The following is a 21502-nucleotide window of genomic DNA, read 5'->3' on the forward strand; positions in this document are numbered from 1 at the left end:
AGGATATACTTGCCCTAGAGGGAGTGCAGCGAAGATTCACCAGACCGATTCCTGGGATGGCAGGATTGTTGTATGAGGAGAGATTGGGCTAACTGGGCCTGTATTCAATAGAGAATAGCAGAATGGGAGGGGATCTCATTGAAACGTATAAAATTCTGACAGGACTGGATGCAGGGATGATGTTTCCTCTGGCTGGGGAAGGGGTCTTGAACAAGGGGTCACAATCTCAGGCTACGAGGTAGACCATTTAGGACTGAATGAGGAGAAACTTCTTCACTCAGAGGGTGGTGAACCTGTGGAATTCTCTACCACAGAAGACTGGAGGCCAAGTCACTGAATGTATTTAAGAAGGAAATAGAGTTCTAGACTCTAAAGGCATCAAGGGATATGGGGAGAGAGCAGGGATATCGGGAGAGAGCAGGGGTATGGAGTTGAGATAGAGGATCAGCCATGATATTGAATGACGGAGCAGGCTCGAAGGGCGGAATGACTCACTCCTTCTATTTTTCTGTTTCTATGTTTCTATAATGTTCCAGGGTTTTGATCAGTGGCATGATATAGGTCTTTCATAGCTCTTCAATTTGCTTGGAGATTCTTTGATCTCAAGCTGTTACAAATTGAAAGACTTCCAAATCTACCATTTCCTTCCAGACCACAAGATGTGCATCAAGTTTTCAGATGAGTATTGAATCATAGAATGATGCAGTGCCGAAGGAGGCCATTCAGCCCATTGTGCATATACTGACTCTTTGAAAGATCTATCCAATTTGTCCGACTCCCCTGCTCTTTCCCCATAGCCCAGCACTTTTTTCCAGTTCCCTTTTGCAAGTTATTATTGAATCTGCTTCCACACTTTTTCAGGCAGTGCATTCCTTGAAGTTATTTGTTTTGTTTGGTTAAGGAGAATGAATTTATTTAACAGCTGGTTTCTACGGACATCCTAACCTTGTTTCACTAATTAAAATAGTTGATTGAACAGTACAGTTTCAAACAAGGATAAGGTAATTCTGGGCTATAATTCCCAAACTATCAACCACAATCTGCTGAATATTTTATACCACGTCTGCTACACAGCTGCATGTTTAGATTGGTAGAGTTTAAGATTATGGATCAGTGTTATTGGTGTGGTGGGATAATCTTTGTTTTATAGAAATAACCTAATAACCTTTAATCCAGTCATATTGGGCCATCATAATGTAGTTGACCACAATTAGAATTCATTCTGGCCAAATACAAAGAAATGAGAGAGCAGTATGGGTCAATGTGCTGAATAGGATTGTGAAGAATAGCACTACGGTAAACACCAGGCTTTCAAAATGTATGAGGAATAAAGTAGGTAGATGGATTGGGTGTATTTTCCAGAGGAGCAAAAATAGTTTGGAGGACAAAAATAGGAAGCTAGAAAGAATGTAGGTATAATGAAATAACCATTATTAAATAGTTGCTTCGTATCTATCTCTACTAAAGAAGAGGAAAATTTCTTGTGTTGGTCATTTGGTTTCCAGTAACGAAAGGGGGTTGGTTAGTTCAGTTGGCTAGAGTATGGTGCAGAATAACGCCAACAACGTTGCTTCTATTCCCACACTGGCTGAGGTAACTCTTGCCCCACAGTGAAATCGTGGTATAAGTCATGATTAAGTGACCCTTGGATACTATGTGAAGAGAGAAAGGGAGAGTGATGAAAGACAATCAGCTAAAAAGTTTGAAAATAAACATATTTTAAAGGCATCTAAGCTTTTTATAACGGTATGTTTGATAAATACTTGGCACCTACAAGTCTTAAAGGGGATCGGAAAGAATTTAGTGAAGCTTTAACTGACATTTTTCTGTATTAAGGCCCCTGTGGATCAGAAATTAGCAATTAGGTCATGCTTTCACGTCCCAATTCATTGAAATCAAAATGCAATACCTGTCAAGGTGTCTACCATTTCCTTCTAATTATAGGCAATGTCATAGAAAATTCACTAATTTGGTTTTTCTTTCAAATAGCTTGAGGCACACCTGGAATTATAGACCTGTGTATTTAATGTCTGCTGTGAGAATCATACAGAATTATTGAAGAAAGTCTTTTGAAGTGTTTTGAGTGGAATTCACTCATCATTTGAATTTAGTTTGCAATTTTCAATCTGCTCACTTCCAGAGAGTACAATTTTCCTCTTTAATTTCCCAATGAAAGCATTACAGCTGAGACGCAGTCCCCCATGAGCTGATATTGCAGCGTGACTTTGGCCATGTATTTCACAAAATGTCAGTGCCGACCCATTACTGTGTTTTGAGTACATGCTCCTTGTCTGCAGTGAGAGATAAATTTTCCAGTTTCCATTTCCTTAGGACAGAATGTTGCCAGACCAACCAGACTTACCCACATTGTCCTTCTCCTTTGCTTGAGCAAGAACATTCTGCTTATGATTTATTTCATTTCTATCAAAATAACCTTCTTTCTGATCCCCGAAACAGGACTATAAATAACTTATTCTCTCTCCTTTTAGGTGTTACAGTAATTGACAAACCTTTATGATTAAAGTACACTGGATACGTTGAACATTGGATTCTGCATTGAAATGGTATTTCATGAAGTAGCTCAACTTTTTAGCACTTCTTTGCTGATGATCACATTAGAATCGAGCATTTAAAGCAGCGTGGAAGAGGGCAGACAACCCTGTCTTGTCAGCAAGAATAGAAGATTATGATGATTGCACTTGATAGAAGCACTACATGGAAAGGGGCTACATTACAGCTTTTAGCAAGTAGTGTTGGAATGGAGCCTTGAAGTATAGGATTTGAAATTCAAAAGCTGCTATAGAAATACCGACATGTCGGGCAAGATAGATTTGTGATGTGTGAAACAAAGCAACACTTCGCTACGGACACTACAACTAGTGGCTTCACAAACCTTGTGAAAAACAGAGTAATGGTTATAATTGTATAGTGGCAAAGAAACTGGTTCCATATGTTTAACTATGGAGATTGATGTGTGAGTTGCCAACGGTTACATTTTGGTTACAGGACCATAATTTTGTCTACCTTTTGCTGTTGGCGGCACTTCAAGACTTGATTAAATATTTAATTTATTTTTAATTCGGTACTGAGAAAATACCAATCAAGAGTAGTAGTATTTGTAGATATTGAAAGTTTAACACTAAGTTATCATTTGTGGAAGAAAAAAAAGACTGTACCAAAACTTTTAAATGCATTTCCAATTTTAAATTCATGCAACTAATGAGTGCAGGAAGATTTTGAAATGTATGATTTGTTCTGTTTCTATTAAATCATGACCATGTTTTGATGCATTCCTATTTTTTCTTGACTCTTGGTTTACTTGTTCTTGGCATGAAGAGTAGTGTTGTAAGTTTACATTATTAAATAATGTGCATTTTCCCTGAATTGCATGTTGTGTTGCCAATGTACAGTATAATTATGTACTGGTTGCATTTTGCTGCTTTTCTTTTGAGTAACACTTGCCAGTTATGTTTAGTGTTCTGCTTAAATTCTGTAAGAAATATGAACACAAGAATTTATTTGTTTGGGGTGGGGTGGGGGGCGGAATAACTGTTCCTACATTATTCAAGTTGTTTAAATAAAGCTTTCTATCGTGTTTGATTGTAAATCTCTTTTTTCTGGGAGCAGGTGAAAGTAGGATACATCTGTCTAGAAATTGAAAGATATTAGGGTTAATTAGGGAAGATGAAGGATTTGATATGAGCTGGTTAAGTGTTCATACGGTAACATTTGTCAATCTTGTTTTGTATACAATGTAAAGTTGTAAAGACTGTTGCTCAAGTGCTGATGCTGTTCATTTTAACTGCATTCTTTTCTTTCTGACGGTTACATCTCAGACATATGAAGAAACTCACCACCGTACTTGAGCGCAATCTCTAAACTACACTGTTAGGAAATCCATATCTATAGAGTTTCTGAATGCAGGTGCCCAGACAATTCCCAAAGGAACCCCCTCGACTTCTGCAAATCTGGGAAACTCAAGATTGTCAGGAGCCAGGGCTAAGGACCAGCAAAACATGTGCGGTTTATGGGCAAGAATCTGCAAAAGGAAATAACCTTTAATCTCCAAGATTTAATCTTATTTTTAACTTGATGGGCTCATTTTTCTAAAGAAACCTCAAGCACAAACCATAGCTTTATAATAAAAACAATTTATTAACATATGGAAATATTTTCATAAGCATCTAAACAATGTATTGGGTTATGCAGAAATTATAATTGCCATAACAGTACAACATGTTCCGATTTTCCAAACTTCAGAACAGTTAGAAGTTAAATGTCTAACCTGAACGGGAGCACTATTTTGAAAAAAACATGGATTGTAGCAGCCCCAGCTCGCCACTTCTCCATCATCGACACTTGCACTTCCACAATATCGAAGTTCTGGCTTTAGATTGGATCTAGATCTTCAACGAGAACGCAGGCCCAGGAGAAGGAAGCGGCGTGAGGGTGAGTCAGGGAGTGGGAGGTTTGGCGAGAGGCTGGGTCAGGGAGTGGGGAGAGGCCACAAATGAAGTTGGGGAGCTGGGAGAGGCCACTCCAAAAAGGTGCCAATCAGTTCATGCAGGAAACCATGTTAAAACAAATCTGACAATACTCAACAAGATTACAGGCCTCATTAACTTAACAACATAAAGCAAACAACATTAAACAAGGACTTCCTGTATAATCTAAATAGGGAGAGAGACTGCAGAATGCTGCAGTACAAAGGAACCTGGGTATCCTCAGACATGAAGTATAAAATGTTAGCATGCAGGTACAGCAAGCAATTAGGAAAATAAATGGAATGTTTGCCTTTATTGCAAGGGAGATGGAGTATTTAAAGAGGGAAGTATTGTTACAACTGTACAGGGCATTGGTAAATCCACACTGGCGTAATGCATACAGTTTTGGCCTCCTTATTTAAGAAAGGATATGTTTGCATTGGAGGCAATTCAGAGAAGGTTTACTAAGTTGCTTCCTGGGATGGAAAGGGTTGTCTTCTGAGGAAGTCAGGTTGGGCCCATACTAATTGGAGTTTAGAAGAATGAGAGGTGATCATATTGAAACATATAAGATTCTGACAGGGCTTGACAGTAGATGCTAAGAGGATGTTTCCTCTTGTGGAAGAACAGTTTAAAAATAAGGGATTTCTCATTTAAGACAGGGATCAGGAATTTCTGAGGGTTGTTAATCCTTGGAATTCTCAATTGCTTATTGCAGAACCTGAGGGAGAAAAGCAGATTCTCCTCTTAAATGTCCTCAGATTCCCTTCACCTGCTCATAGGACTTCTCACACATCAACTGCTAGTGCAAAACCATAAGTATGGGAACCTAAACCTTGCAAGACAAATACAACAACACTTGCAGATAATGTGGCCAGATGTTGATTGGGGACTCCCAGGAATGATTCCAACCAGAGTTGGCAACTGTAGCTACTTTTTTCTCACGTCCATTACTGAATTTGTCAACTGAAAGTTTACACAAAAAGATTGATGGCACTAAGTATTATAGCCTGGAGCAAAAAATTACATAGACATTGATAAATTAAGTGAGTGGATAAAACTTGGGCAGATGGATTTCAACGCAGGCAAATGTGAGGTGATCCACTTTGGGCCAAAAAGTGATAAATCGGGTAGAATTTAAATGGTGCAAAGTTTGGAACAGTAGAGATCCAAAGACATTTAAGGGATCCATTTATGCAAATCACTAAAATGTAGTGGTCAAGTGCAAAAAGGTTAATGGAATATTAGTCTTTAAAACTAATGGGCTATAATACCAAGTGTGGGGAGGGGGAGGTGTAGTTTCCTCAATGATGGAGGAGCCCAGCACGTGAGTGGATGGTCCATCTCAGCCTCCGGAGGTCTACAGCATCACAGATGCCAATCTTCAGCCAATTCAATTCACGCGATATCAAGGAACAGTTGAAGGCACTGGATACTGCAAAGGTGATGGGCCCTGACAATATTCTGGCAATAGTACTGAAGACTTGTGCTCCAGAACTCACCGCACCCCTAGCCAAGCTGTTTCAGTACAGCCACAACACTGGCATCTACCTAGCTATGTGGAAAATTGCCCAGGTACGTCGTGTACACACAAAGCAGGACAAATCCAACCCAGCCAATTACTGCCCTATCAGTCTACTCTCGATCATCAGTAAAGTAATGGAAGGGGTCATCAACAGTGCTATTAGGCGGCACTTGCTGTGCAATAACCTGCTCACTGATGCCCAGTTTGGGTTCTGCCAGGGCCACTCAGATCCTGACCTCACTACAGACCTGGTTCAAACATGGACAAAAGAGCTGAACTCCCGAGATGAGGTGAGAGTGACTGCCCTTGACATCAAGGTAGCATTTGACTGAGTGTGGCATCAAGGATCCTTAGCTAAACTGGAGTCAATGGGAATCAGTGGGAAAACTCCCTGCTGGTTGGAGTCATAGCTAGCACAAAGCAAGATGGTTGTGGTTGTTGGAGGTCAGTCATCTCAGCTGCAGGACATCACTGCAGGAGTTCCTCAGGGTAGTGTCCTCAGCCCAACCATCTTCAACTGCTTCATAAATGATCTTCCTTTCATCATAAGGTCAGAAGTGGGGATGTTTGCTGATGACTGCATGATGTTCACCATTTGTGACTCCTCAGATACTGAAGCAGTCCATGTCCAAATGCAGCAAGACCTGGACAATATCTAGGCTTGGGCTGATAAGTGGCAAGTAATATTTGTGCCACACAAGTGTCAGGCAATGACCATCTCCAGCAAGAGAGAATCCAACCATCGACCCTTGATGTTCAATGGCATTACCATCACTGAATCTCCCAATCAACATCCTGGGGGTTACCATTGACCAGAAACTGAACTGGACTAGCCATATAAATGCTGTGGCTACAAGAGCAGGTCAGCGGTTAGGATGAGTATCCCACCTCCTGACTCCCCAAAGCCTGTCCACCATCTACAAGGCACAAGTCAGGAGTGTGATGGAATACTCCCCACTTTCCTGGATGAGTGCAGCTCCCACAACACTCAAGAAGCTGGACACCATCCAGGACAAAGCAGCCCGCTTGATTGGCATCACATCCACAAACATTCACTCCCTCCACCACCGACGCACAGTAGCAGCAGTGTGTACCATCTACAAGATGTACTGCAGGAAGACTCCTTAGACAGCACCTTCCAAACCCACTACCATCTAGAAGGACAAAGGCAGCGGACACATGGGAACACCACCACCTGGAAGTTCCCCTCCAAGTCATTCACCACCCTGAGTTGGAAATATATTGCCATTCCTTCACTGTCGCTGGGTCAAAATCCTAGAACTCCCTTTCTAACAGCACTGTGGGTGTACCTACACCACATGGACTGCAGCAGTTCAAGAAGGCAGCTCACCACCACCTCCTCAAGGGCATTTAGGGATGGTCAATAAATGCTTGCCCAGCCAGTGAAACCCACAACCCATGAATGAATAAAAAAAAGTTACCTGGGGGTTTAGATTATGAGGAAAGATACAAACAAGGCTTCTTTTCACTAGAATATAGAAGGTTAAGGGGCATTCTGATTAAGGGCTAGGCCTTTCAAGAGGTAAATTAGGGAAACACTTTACACAATGGGTGGCCGACATGAGAAACTGGCTTTCACAAGAAGCAGTAGATGCTTACTCAATTTTAAATCTGAGGTAAATAGATTTTTTACTTGGACAAGAGTTGGAGAAGACTATAAAAGGATTATGGCAAGTAGGACCAAGTTAAGATACAGATCATTAAAGAGGGATCCTTCACTGCGGCTGGGTCAAAATCCTGGAACTCCCTAACAACACTTTGGGCGTACCTACATCACATGGATTGCAGCTGTTGAAGAAGGCAGCTCACCACCACCACCTCAAGGGCGACTAGGGATGGGTAATAAATACTGGCCCAGCCAGCGAAGCTCACATCCCGTGAATGAATTGTTTATAAAGTGGAACAGACTCAAGGGGCTAAATGGCCTCCTTTTCCTATTTTCCCACCGCCCACTTCACGTCTGGAACCCTCCTATCGCTATTGGCTCCCTCTCCCGGTCTCGCGACCTCAGTCCACCCGTCCACCCAATCAAATACAGGCGTCCCATTCTGACGTCTGAACGCTCTGCTACTGGCGGCCAATGGGCAGCGGGTCCTAAGGTAACAGCTGATCGGATGGACTGTCAATACAGCTGAACGGTCAGGACTGGAGCCTGCACCGGGGTCTGAGCGCAGCGGGAGCAACTCCCCAGTCCCGCACGTTGGCAAAGCAACAGCACTACAATAATGAATGTCACTGGTGATGGCATCCTGAGCTCAGCCTACCTGGCTGTGGAGTATGTGGACTCGATGCTTCCTGTGAACCCGCTGCAGGGACCTTTCCGCAGCGCCTGGAATTACGTGCTGAGCAATTATACTAAGTTTCAGATCGCAACCTGGGGCTCGCTACTTGTTCACGAACTCGTCTATTTCCTCTTTTGTTTGCCTGGGTTCATCTTTCAGTTCATACCTTACATGCAGAAGTACAAAATCCAGCAGGTAAAAACGCACATAACTTGGTTAACATGTTTCTGTTGCTGCACTGTGCTTCATTTAGTACTCAGTTTATTGGGAGTTTGTGTTCGAGGTATTCATTTACTTAGAAACAAACTCCCCGAATACAACACAACTATATCATTCTTTAATGTTGTTGACAAATATTGTGATTGCTGTACTTTTTTGTCTCCAGACACACATGCTTATGTGCTGTTGGGTAGATAATGGTGTAATACTATCTGTCTTATCATCCCGTATATTGCTAATTTCATTGTTTAATTCAAAATATAGTTTGTGCCCTATTTGGCCTCATGATAGAATAACTATTAATCTTTTCATTCCCCCTCCCCCACCCCCCAAAAAATCTGGATACAATAAAGATAAAAGGTGCATATGTTTTGTTTTATATCCTGTGTCACATTGTATATTTGATAAATATTTTGGAAAATAGAGCATTTAGCATTGTTGATATGGCACTGCAATCTTTTCTTATATATGTTTTTATAGTAGCTTTTTGATGTCACAGTACCTCCTTTTTGTATTAAAGTAACAAACACTGTATGTGTATTCCAATGCCATGAAGAGTGCCATTTCTAATAGATATAATTTATTGGTCAAACTTCTTTGGTATGTCTCCAATTTTTCTCTCTTAAATCAAATCCACAGCGCGTATCTGCCTTTTAGCAATTTATGATTTTTTTTGGTCCAGTATGGAATTACATGGAAATTACAGCACCAAAACAGGCCATTCAGCCCAAATGATATTGCTTTCCATTCCTTTCTCCCTCATGCACTCATCTAGTGCATGTGGAACTTCAGTATCATCCTCCAACCATTCATTTCTTCAGTTTAAGAACCAAAATCCCAGCATGTTTTGAAACAATCACAATTCATGCAAGTAGCAGTATTCATGGCATTTATTTGGCCTCATAATAGAATAGCTGTATTAATCTTTTCATTGTGCCCCCCCCTCCCGCAAAAAAAAACTGGCTACAGTAAGGATAAAAGGCATTTTATGTTTTATTATATATCCTGTTGTATATTTGATAAATATTTTGGTTTACACCCTACAAGCCGTTAGCACTTAAAATTTGCCAATAGCAAAATGCACTTTACAGCACAGGAAGAAGCTGTTCGGCCCATTGTGCCTGTGCCAGCTCTTTGGTAGCATAGGGCAATCCAAAATTAACCCTATTCCCCTGCTATCTCCCACTTAGACGTACCCTTATTTTGCTTCAAGTGGTAGTGTGCATCTACTCGCTGCTGCTCCAAACTTTCACTTGGCTATTACTGCAGAAGTTGGTGGTGGGGCTCAGTTCTGGGATGGTTCCAATGTGCGCAGACTAATTTGACGCCAGTCAATGTGGAGCACAGATAGGGCCTGGATTCTAGTCCAAATCTTTTTTCTTTTTATTGTAGGAAGAGGGCTTTTAAACGAATAACACCTATGTCAATGTGCCATAACTATTTTGCGGTGTGATACTAAAAACATAGCCACAAAAGAGGGTTTTAAAAGAAAAAACAAAGGTGTTTAAGGAGGGAATTGCAGAGTGTAGGGCAAGATGGCTAAAGGCACAGCCAGCAGTGGTGGGATGAAAAGCACAGTATGTACAAAAGGCCAGGGTTGGTGCAACAGAGAAATTTGGGGAGGTTGAAAGAGAAGTATTAGGGCCTCCCAAATCTCAGTGTGCTTATTTGACTTATGAGTAAGGCTTTAGTCATCACTGTGATTTCATCAGTCATGTTCTCTTTCTCAGTTGTGCAGTGGCCTTAATATCCATATATTCTTTATTCTGTAGTGTATCTTTGGTTTGGTTATCTATTAATGTGTTATGTTTCACTTCCTCCTTACCTACTTCCCCGTTCATTAATACTTTATGGAAACACACACGTAAAATTGCAACTTAGAAAATTGTCTCAATGCTTTTTAATGGTAGAAGTGAGAATTGAGCATGAGGTGAACCTTGGCAGACTATTAAAAGCAGGCAATGAAGTTGCGAGGCAAAGTAGTTTTGAAAGAATTCCAGAGAGTAGGTAAGGTTACCAAAATCACCAGCAGTGGTGAAAGATTGACCTTTGGTAGAGTGGAAGAACTTGTGGTGATCCAGAATTAAAGCAACAATGGTTGAGGATTTCCTATATTGATGAAGGGATTTGAAGGAAATAACCTGAATCTTGAGATTGACTTATTGGGGTCAGCAGAGCCTGGGTGCGAATGGGGCAATGGCTATTTGGAACTTTGAGCAGAAAGGGCTTGGACTAAAAACAAAAAACTACTGCGGATGCTGGAAATCCAAAACAAAAACAGAATTACCTGGAAAAACTCAGCAGGTCTGGCAGCATCGGTGGAGAAGAAAAGAGTTGACGCTTCGAGTCCTCATGACCCTTCAACAGAACTGAGTAATATTAGGAGAGGGGTGAAATATAAGCTGGTTTAAGGTGGGGGGAGAGAAGTTGGGGGGGGTGGTGGTTGTAGGGACAAGCAAGCAGTGATAGGAGCAGATAATCAAAAGATGTCACAGACAAAGGAACAAAGAGGTGTTGAAGGTGGTGATATTATCTAAACGAATGTGCTAATTAAGAATGGATGGCAGGACACTCAAGGTACAGCTCTAGTGGGGGTGGGGTGGAAAGACTGACAGGGCATTAAAGATATAGATTTAGAAATAATGGAAATAGGTGGGAAAAGAAAAATCTATATAAATTATTGGAAAAAACAAAAGGGAGGGGGAAGAAACGGAAAGGGGGTGGGGATGGAGGAGGGAGTTCAAGATCTAAAGTTGTTAAATTCAATATTCAGTCCGGAAGGCTGTAAAGTGCCTCGTCGGAAGATGAGGTGCTGTTTCTCCAGTTTGCGTTGGGCTTCACTGGAACAATGCAGCAAGCCAAGGACAGACATGTGGGCAAGAGAGCAGGATGGAGTATTAAAATGGCAAGCGACAGGGAGGTTTGGGTCTTTCTTGAAGACAGACCGCAGGTGTTCTGCAAAGCGGTCGCCTAGTTTACGTTTGGTTTCTCCAATGTAGATCAATGCGGTCTCCTCTACATTGGAGAGATCAAATGTAAACTAGGCGACCGCTTTGCAGAACACCTGCGGTCTGTCCGCAAGAAAGACCCAAACCTCCCTGTCGCTTGCCATTTTAACACTCCATCCTGCTCTTTTGCCCACATGTCTGTCCTTGGCTTGCTGCATTGTTCCAGTGAAGCCCAACGCAAACTGGAGGAACAGCACCTCATCTTCCGACTAGGCACTTTACAGCCTTCCGGACTTAATATTGAATTCAACAACTTTAGATCTTGAACCTCCTCCTCCATCCCCACCCCCTTTCCGTTTCTCCCCCTCCCTTTTGTTTTTTCCAATAATTTATATAGATTTTTCTTTTCCCACCTATTTCCATTATTTCTAAATCTATATCTTTAATGCCCTGTCAGTCTTTCCACCCCACCCCCACTAGAGCTGTACCTTGAGTGTCCTGCCATCCATTCTTAATTAGCACATTCGTTTAGATAATATCACCACCTTCAACACCTCTTTGTTCCTTTGTCTGTGACATCTTTTGATTATCTGCTCCTATCACTGCTTGCTTGTCCCTACAACCACCACCCCACCAATTTCTCTCCCCCCACCCCCCCACCTTAAACCAGCTTATACTTCACAACTCTCCTAATATTACTCAGTTCTGTTGAAGGGTCATGAGGACTCGAAATGTCAACTCTTTTCTTCTCCGCCGATGCTGCCAGACCTGCTGAGTTTTTCCAGGTAATTCTGTTTTTGCTAAGGGCTTGGACTGCCAAGTTGTGGATTAACTGAATTCTTGAAGGAAATGGAACACTTCCCAAGAAAACCATAAACGAAATAAACCCTTGAGGCAAAAGTGTGGTTAGTATTCTGGAGATGGGAAGAAGGTGGACTGAATGTGGGATTTAAAGCTTTGTATGTAATCAAATACAATACTGAGCTGGTGCACAATCATCCTGAGTTGACACCTAGGATGTTTGATGGGGTCAGAGGCGCACACAAGCTTATCAAAGCTGAACTGATGGCGTCAGTTTTGTAAACATTGAACCATAGCAAATTTGAACGCATTGAAGACTTAATGTTGGATAGACAACAGTAATACTTAGCAAAAATCTTTGTCCCTTTATCCTTCTTGCCCTGAATGTGATGATTGAGCTGGAGCAGCAAGTTCCACATTCTAACCACACTCTGGGAAAATAATTTCTCCTGAATTCCTTATTTGATTTATTCACGACTATCTTGACAATTGGAAACATTTTCTCTACTTCTTTATGTTGAAATTTGAAATCAAATGGACCACAGACATTGTATTGATGTAGCCTGCATGTTGTCAGTTTTAATAGTTATGTTCACATAACATCAAATTGCTGTAAAATCCAGGAGTAATATATTTGGAAACTCTTATAAGATAAGGAGGATGACAACTCAGTGTTGTAAATGTAGTGCTAAAGATTTTATGGGCTGTCCATTTTGTCAGATGACTTTAGTTACTGAGTGTGCATCAGAAGTTTGCCATTGAGTTAAATAGGCTAACAGTCACTAAAAATTGTTTCTATTTTTACTGCAAGTTTTTCTTCATGTGAGAGATTTTCCATGTTGTATCTGTTTCTTTCCTTTCTAGGACAAACCAGAAACTTGGGAAAAACAATGGAAATGTTTCAAGGTGTTACTCTTCAATCATTTCTGTATCCAGTTACCTATGATCTGTGGCACGTATTATTTCACTGAATACTTCAACATCCCTTACACCTGGGACTCTATGCCAAGATGGTACTTTTGTATTGTATTTACTGTACTTTTGGAGTTGGGGAGATTTTCTTTTAGTTGTACATCTTCTATTTAAAGTCAAAAATGACTTTCATTTATTTTATTAGAATACTTTCCATGTAATTTAGGAAATATTAGTTGTAATTCTCTTTAAAAAAAAGAATGCTTGAGAAATATAGTGCCTCTCATGACCTCAGCACACCTCAAAGGGCTTTGCAGCCAGTTAATATTTTTGTTTTGTAGTAACTGTTGTAGTGTGGGAAAGATGGAAACCACTTTGAACACAGCAAGGACCCAAAAACAGCAATGAGAAAAAAGATCGGATGATCTATTTCAGTGATGTTGGTTGAGTGATAAATATTGGCCAAGACACAAGGAAGAACTACCCTGCTCTTCTATGAATAGTGCCATGGAATTTTCTAGATTCACCAGAGAGGGCAGATAGGCCCTCGGCTTAATATTTCATCTTAAAAACAGCACCTCTGACAGTGCGGCACCCTCTCGGTCTGTGCTATATTCTCAGGTGTGGGATGTGAACTTACAACCTCTTGGCTCTAAGGTGAGGGTGCCACCATTGAGCAAAGGTTGACAATTATCTCAAATGGGCCTGCCTTCTGAATCACATTAGTACAAAGATTAGGAAGTGCTTATTTTTGAGGACCTAAGACAAATTGTTCGAAATATTTGGAAAGCGTCTTACTATTTATACAGCTTGTTGCGGGAGGGAGGTGGTAAAATTCCAATAAGATTTTGTTCAGATTAATTTAGCCTCCCTTGAATACAGGGCTCCACCACACCTTAGTCTACAGCATGAGACTTGCTTTCCAGATCCAGCCACCTTAAGTTGGCCACAAGTAATTGGAGTTCAAACAGCCATGCTTCCCTCAAACTGACAAATCATCTATTATAAAAACAGAATTACCTGGAAAAACTCAGCAGGTCTGGCAGCATCGGTGGAGAAGAAAAGAGTTGACGTTTCGAGTCCAACATGACCCTTCAACAGAACTGAAGTATAGTTAGGAGAGGGGTGAAATATAAGCTGGTTTAAGGTGGGGGGCGGGGGGAGAGAAGTTGAGGGTGGGGTGGTTGTAGGGACAAGCAAGCAGTGATAGGAGCAGATAATCAAAAGATGTCACAGACAAAAGGATCAAAGAGGTGTTGAAGGTGGTGATATTATCTAAGAAAAGTGCTAATTAAGAATGGATGGCAGGATACTCAAGGTACAGCTCTAGTGGGGGTGGGGTGGAAAGACTAACAAGGTATTAGTTGTAGATTTAAAAATAATGGAAATAGGTGGGAAAAGAAGAATCTATATAAATTATTGAAAAAAAAAAGGGAGGGGGAAGAAACGGGGTGGGGATGGGGGGGAGGGGGAGTTTAAGATCTAAAGTTGTTGAATTCAATATTCAGCCCGGAAGGCTATAAAGTGCCTAGTCATCTATTATGTTATGAGTTTAAAAAGAATTGCAGACCTCTTAGCCTTGGATTGTCCATGAGAACATTATCATTTTACAACAGTATTATGGATATAATCACATCATTACTGAATACTATTTTTCCACAATTCAGCTGAGCTTTTGAATTGAATGTTGCCTGTGGCTCTATTCATTTAAGGAATATGCAACTGCATGTTGACTGGAGAGCATGCTCCTAACTATATCCTGTGAATCACCAGGTACATGCTACTGGCCCAGTGCTTCGGTTGTGCAGTTATTGAGGATACCTGGCATTATTTCTTGCACAGACTGTTACATCATAGGAGAATCTACAAATATATACACAAGGTGCATCATGATTTCACGGTAAGTTCCAAGCGTACTTTTTTTATTTTCTGAAATGGCGTACACTTTAGTTCAGAGCTTACCCAAAAATGTGAGTAAATTGCCCTCATAATCTGCAGAATTTTCTCTAAGACTCCAGTAGTGAGACCTTTTTCTAAAATTCACTTGTACTAATTTGTATTTGTGCAAGTTCTTGTTCCATTCTAATCTTGGACCTTAATTTCCGAGATTCAGTTCGTGATGTTGATTCATCAATGTTTTGCTCAGTGTTTTTAATTTTCTCAGGTACTTCTATATGATTGTGTTTTTAAATTAAAAAAATGCAATTCAGCCTTTGAAAATGATAAGATCTTTGTTTTATCTCGGCAAGAAAACCACATTGCACCTGTTAATTTCCTTTCCATTCGTGCATGGAATCACTGACCAGGCCAGCATTTATTGTCCATTGCTAGTTGCCCTTGAGAAGTTGGTTGTGAGCCACCTTTTTAGACTTGTTTTATTTGAAGGACAGTTTCAGAAAAGATCGTATTTAATACTAACAGTATCCTCTTTACTTGTTTTGATGTTGTCTATGGCGGGGGCGGTTAGCTCATTAGACTGGGCAGCTAGCTTGTGGAGAGATTAATGCCAACAGCTTTGGGGTTTGATCCCCATTCTGGCTGAGGTAGACTCGGGGCCTGCCTCCTTGCCCTACCCCGTAGTAAAAAATCACAACACTTTGCCATACTTCAGCAAATAGTTGCTAAGAGCCAAGTGCTAAAAATGCAATATTACTGTAAATTGAACTGTGCTGTATTTGTTTAAATGTTTCCTTCTAGTCTCCATTTGGCATGCAAGCTGAATATGCTCATCCATTGGAGACCATTATTCTTGGAGCAGGCTTCTTCATTGGAATCATGATCTTCTGTAATCACATGATGCTGCTGTGGGCTTGGGTCACTTTCCGCCTGCTGGAAACTATTGACGTTCATAGGTAGGTCTGAATATATTGTATAGGTGAGACAAATTTAGCTGATTTAAAACATAGGTCAGCAAATTACAAGCAAAATATTGGAATGGCCTTCCCCATTTAAGGGGTAGCTACTGTTGTTATCAAATAAAATGTGCTGAAAAAATGGTGTTTGCCTCAAAATAAAGGCATTGTAATCAAATTAGCAATGTTTGAGTTTATTTTTGTTTACATTTAGTTTCCTTATACAATCATTAATCCTTTCATGGAAATGTAGAATTACTTTTTAAGCTGTACAGAAATGGAGTGAAAAGGAAAGAAAGTGCTGTTGATAGGATTCAAAATAAATGATATTTCTTCTCACATCTCCATTTTCAAAACAAATGGCTGAAATTGTACATCAACTTCATTTTCCTGCCCTATCCCATATCTCTTGATTCCCTTTGTGTTCTAAAATCTGCCACCCTGTTTTAAGTATACTCAACAACTGAGCATCCACTGCCCTCTGGAATAGAGAATTTCCAAGATTCACAAACCTAAGTGAAGAAATTATTCTTCATTTTTATCCTAAATGGCTGTCCCTTTTCCTGAGGCTGTGATCCTGTTCTAGACTCTCCAGTCAGGGGGAACAACCTCTCAGCTTCTACCCTGTCAAGCCCTCTAAATTTTTAATAGAGCCGTAGAGGTCTGCAGCACAGAAAAAGGCCCTTTGGCCCATCGAATCTGCACCAGTCAAACAAGTACCTAACCATTCTAATCCCATTTTCCAGCACTAGGCCCATAGCCTTGTATGCCATGGTATCGCAAGTGCACATCCAAATACTAATGGTTTCAATGAGATCACCTCTCATTCTTCTAAACTCCAGAGTATATAGACTCATTCTACTCATCATAGGACAGCCTGTCACCCCAGGAATCAATCTTGTGAACCTTTGTTGCACCCCCTCATAATAACTTTTCTTGGGTAAAGGAGACTAAAACTGCACCAGTACTCTGTGTGGTGTCACCAAAGATTGCAATAAGGCTTTCTTACTTTTGTATGCAACCACCTAGCAATAAAGGCTGACATACCATTTGACTTCCTAATTGCTTACTGCATCTGTATGTTAACTTTGTGATTCGTGTACAAGGACACAAATCTTTCTGAATCCCAAAATTACTAAAATCTCATCTTTTTAAAAATAAAATTCTGCTTTTCCACTATTGTTACTAAAGTGGGTCATTTCATACATTCCCACATTCTACTTTATTTGCCATCTTTTAGCCCAATCACCTTAACCAGTCCATAGCCCTCTGCAGCCTCTTTATGTTCTCCTCGCAGCTTACTTGCTCACCAGTTTTGTATCATTAGAAAGCTTGGTTGGTAGGGGTAGCTGTAATGAAAACTTATATAGGGCAACATTGCCTCCATCAAATAAGAAATTCCAGAGTCAAAGATCACTTCCGTGTCATTGAGCTGAACAACCTCAAGGGGCGTGCCTTCAACTGGTGATGCCAAAGTGGGTGTGGCTTCACCGACAATGAGCTACACTGCTAGGACCCCTGCACTGACTTTGCCGGTAGACCCATGCTGCACACAAGAAAGCAAGTTCCCGTTGCTGCCTACAACCAATGCAGGGTTGTACCTCTTCATGCAGTCAGTGATGAACACCTCCACTTCACCGCTAACTGCACGATCTGGGCCATTACTGTAGCTTTTCTTTTCTAGCATTGATACTGTGTGAACCTTATAAAGTGTTATTTTAATATCTTCCATTTCTTACCTCCAGTGGTTATGACATTCCTGTGAATCCCTTGCACCTGATTCCGTTTTATGCTGGAGCTCGGTATCATGATTTTCACCATATGAACTTCAATGGAAACTATGCTTCAACCTTTATCTACTGGGACAGAATCTTTGGAACTGACTCCCAGTTTAACACTTACTACACAAAGTTAGCCAACGTAGAAAAAGTAAAAGATAAGATAAACTGAAGCCAACCAGAGTGACACAACCAGTCTTTTTTCCAATCGTCTGATCCAAATGTACTGATTTGTCTGCCCTAGACTTCTGCTAGTCATCTCCTGCTGTAAGAGGTGTTTTTTAGGCTGTGTTGCAATTTTTTTTGTTAGCTGTATTGTATGACCAGTTTAGATCGGCTGTTCTACAAATTCGCCAAGCCAAATAAAAAGTTTACAGTATAAAATTAAATAGGACACAATGTGATTGCCACTTCTAATCATTCAGACTAGTGAAATTTGCATTGCCTTTTTTGTTTCTTAAGCAGTGTGCATTGTGTTTCTACTCAATAATGATGCAAGATGATGGGGCTTAAAGCTGCATTTAAACTAAATCAGCAGTTGCATAATTTTGGACCACTTTGATTAATAACCATTTAGAAGTCTCGAGTGTGAACACTCGCAACAGCTTTGTACATGATCCTTAGAATTAGTTGCCCAGCTATGAGAGAGGACTTTCCTTAAACTGGATTAAATTGCAGAAGTTCTTAGGTTTAGTCTATGTTCTTGATAATTTCAATTTGTCATTCAATTTCTTGGTAAATATATCTTTTATCCACAATGATTTCCTTGTCAGCATTTTAATGTAAATAAACCTTGATTGCATTGAAGCTGAGGTTACATGACTGGACTTGATGGAATTGATATGTATTCATTTTCCTAATTGTGACTACTGGTTTGGGCTGAAACATAAATTGTTAAAGGAAGTAACATGATGTTTGTTCAGTTTTTATTATCAATAAGTGCTTTGACTTCTTCATTTTACAGTTTGCCTTTTGTTGGTGTAGGTTGACTTTTTGGTTTGCACATGGGGTATTATCTTTAGTCTGCAAGTTGGAATATCATTTGAACTCAAATACCTTAAAGTCTTATCTGTGTTTGATTTTCACCTTTTTTAAAAAGTATTTTCTCTATGCAGTATTGGTAGGTTATAAAACTTAGAATTGAATCAAAAGGCAAGGAATTTGTTCATTTAGTTGTACATGAGATGCATGCATTTCTAGTGCTGTCTACACCTATCACACAGAAGTATAAAAGGAAACACAATCGATCAACAGCAAAACATAGGAAATTTAATTCTGTATTATAAGTTATGAAACTGATCCTGTTTGTGGAATAATAATGTGTTTTACCGTCGCCTATTGTTTTATCTGTTTACACACCCATCTTAAGTATTTATTTCCTTCTGACGTTTCTATGACAACCAGTGTGGAGAATGGTCCAACATGTTTTACACTGGTAATTTGAATGTACATGCCCTGACACCAGGCTGCTCTGCATCAACATGTTTACCTAAACTTTATTTCTTGGTATGATGTGCCTGATATGCAAGTATTTTTTGTAACCGTGATCACTGTGATTATTTTAGGTTTAGTTTATAACAGTCCTATCCTAATATATGAATGACTTGGATGAAGGGACCGAAGGAATTGTTGCTAAATTTGCTGACGACACAAAGATAGGTAGGAAAGTAAATTGTGAAGAGGATGTAAGTAGGCTACAAAGTGACATAAGTTAAGTGAGTGGGCAAAGATCTGCCAAATTTATAACGTGGGCAAATGTGAAATCGTTCATTTTGGCAGAAAGAATAAAATAGAAGCATTTTATCTAAATGATGAGAGGTTGCAGAACTCTGAGATTCACAGGGATCTGGGTGTCCTAGTGCATGAATCACAAAAGGTTAATATGCAGGTACAGCAAGTAATTAGGAAAGCTAATAGAACGTTATAATTTATTGTGAGAGGAATTGTTTACAAAAGTAGGAAGGTTCTGCTTCGGTTGTACAGGGCATTGGTGGGACCACATCTGGAGTATTGTGCACAGCACTGGTCTCCTTATTTAAAGAATGATGTAAATGCATTAGAAGCAGTTCAGAAAAGGTTTATCGGACTACTATCAGGAATGAGTGGGTTGTCCTATGAGGAAAGGCTAGATAAGTTAGGCTTGTATCCACTGGGATTTAGAAGAGTATGAGGTGATTTGATTGAAACCTTCAAGATCCTGAGGGGTCTTGATGGGGTGGATGTAGAGAGGATGTTCCTTTTTGTGGGAGAATCTAGAACTAGGGGTCACTGTTTGAAAATAAGGGATCGCTCATTTACAACAGAGATGAGGAGAATTTCTTTCTGTCAGAAGGTAATGAGCCTTTGGAACTCTCTTCCTCAAAAGGCGCTGGAAGCAGAGTCTTTGAATATTTTTAAGGCAGAGCTAGATAGATTCTTGGTTAACGAGGGGGAGAAATGTTATTGGGGGTTCGCAGGAATGTGGGGTTGAAGTTGCAATCAGATTAGCCATGATCTTATTGAATGGCAGAGCAGGCTTGCGGGTGCAGTGGCCTACTGCTCCTAATTCATACATATGTATTTGTACGTACGAAAGCTTTTTATTCTAATCAGCCAATTTTAGAATTGTCCTTGGGTGCCAGCCCTGTTGCTGTTGTATTTCTTCAGCTTTTCCTGTGAAGTAGTATTGCTGGTTATAGAAACGTGCATTGTACCTCAACTGCTGGGGCATTTATGGGCCTACTTCCAATTCACAAATATTCCATGGGCTTACTTGTAGCCTGGTTGCTTGTGAGTGAGTGTTTTTTCTTTTGACCAACCTCCTTCCCCTGAGATATTGTTCTCCCTCGCCCCCAATACCAACCCCTGCCTGCCCCTGCTCCCCCCCAACCAAGACCACCAACTCCACCAATCACTGAGACTGCTTCCCTTGTTGGACCCACCTCTTGCACTCCCTGTTGCACATTGAAATTGTTTCCATTCTAACCTTGTCTTTACTTCCCATTCTGACCTCACCTCTGCACCGCCCCCCCATCGCTTTTTTTTTCCATTCTAATCCTCCCCCCTGCTCTCTTTCTCAACACCGTCCAATGATCCCCACCCTCTAATCCTGTTTGACTTGAATACTGTACTTGGGAACACAGGAGTAAACCATTCAGCCCTTTGAGCCTGCTCCGCCATTCAGTTAGATAATGGCTGATCTATATCTCTACTTCATTTTATCCGGCTTAGCTCCATATCCTTGATATCCTTGTCTATCAAAAATCTATCACAGTCTTGCAGTCTTGAAAGCTCCAATTGCCCTGGCGTCCACCAATATTTTGAGGAAGTGAATTCCAGATTTCTACTACTTTTTGTCTGAAAAAGTGATTCCTAATTTCCTTTATAAATGTCTTAGCTTTAATTTTAACATGGTGACCCTTCATTCTTAATTTCCCACACCAGAAGGAATTTTTTTTTTGTATCTACTCTATTGAATCCTCTTCACATTTTAAGCATCTGTGTCACATACCATCTTAATTTCTTAAATTCAAGGGAATGCAAGCCAAGTTTATGCAATCTGTTCTCATTATTCTGGTGAATCTGCACTGCATTTGCCTCAAGCCTGATACATTCTCCTTGTGGTGTGGTGTCCAGAACTAAACACAGTGCTCCAGATGGAATCTGGCCAAGGTTCTGTATGCTTCATCTTACTCATCATG

General features: G+C 40.5%; 2 protein-coding genes across 3 annotated transcripts in view; both read left to right on the forward strand.

Annotated features, from left to right (window-relative positions):
* klhl2 (kelch-like family member 2) overlaps positions 1–3595 on the forward strand; it is a 141248-nt gene extending 137653 nt beyond the window's left edge. For both annotated transcript variants that reach the window (XM_078542154.1, XM_078542161.1), the window contains one exon: positions 2490–3595. In XM_078542154.1, coding sequence (XP_078398280.1) covers positions 2490–2518 — 29 coding nt within the window. In that variant the 3' untranslated portion in view covers positions 2519–3595. The remainder of the gene's footprint in view (positions 1–2489) is intronic.
* A 4540-nt stretch (positions 3596–8135) lies between these two features.
* Positions 8136–18734, forward strand: msmo1 (methylsterol monooxygenase 1). The gene is made up of 5 exons (XM_078542173.1): positions 8136–8507; positions 13145–13293; positions 14966–15092; positions 15890–16044; positions 17790–18734. The coding sequence occupies exons 1-5, from the start codon at positions 8256–8258 to the stop codon at positions 17992–17994; spliced, it is 888 nt and encodes a 295-aa protein (XP_078398299.1). The 5' UTR covers positions 8136–8255; the 3' UTR covers positions 17995–18734.
* The last annotated feature ends 2768 nt before the right edge of the window (positions 18735–21502 follow it).

The sequence above is a fragment of the Cetorhinus maximus genome, chromosome 1 (genome assembly GCF_964194155.1).
Source record: "Cetorhinus maximus chromosome 1, sCetMax3.hap1.1, whole genome shotgun sequence".
Taxonomy (NCBI): domain Eukaryota; kingdom Metazoa; phylum Chordata; class Chondrichthyes; order Lamniformes; family Cetorhinidae; genus Cetorhinus; species Cetorhinus maximus.

Excerpts from the sequence above, each read along its gene's own strand:
- msmo1 (XM_078542173.1), top strand. The coding sequence starts at position 8,256 with ATGAATGTCACTGGTGATGGCATCCTGAGCTCAGCCTACCTGGCTGTG. Across the intron at positions 8,508-13,144 it reads AGAAGTACAAAATCCAGCAG|GACAAACCAGAAACTTGGGA; the intron begins GTAAAAACGCAC and ends TTTCCTTTCTAG. Across the intron at positions 15,093-15,889 it reads AGGTGCATCATGATTTCACG|TCTCCATTTGGCATGCAAGC; the intron begins GTAAGTTCCAAG and ends GTTTCCTTCTAG.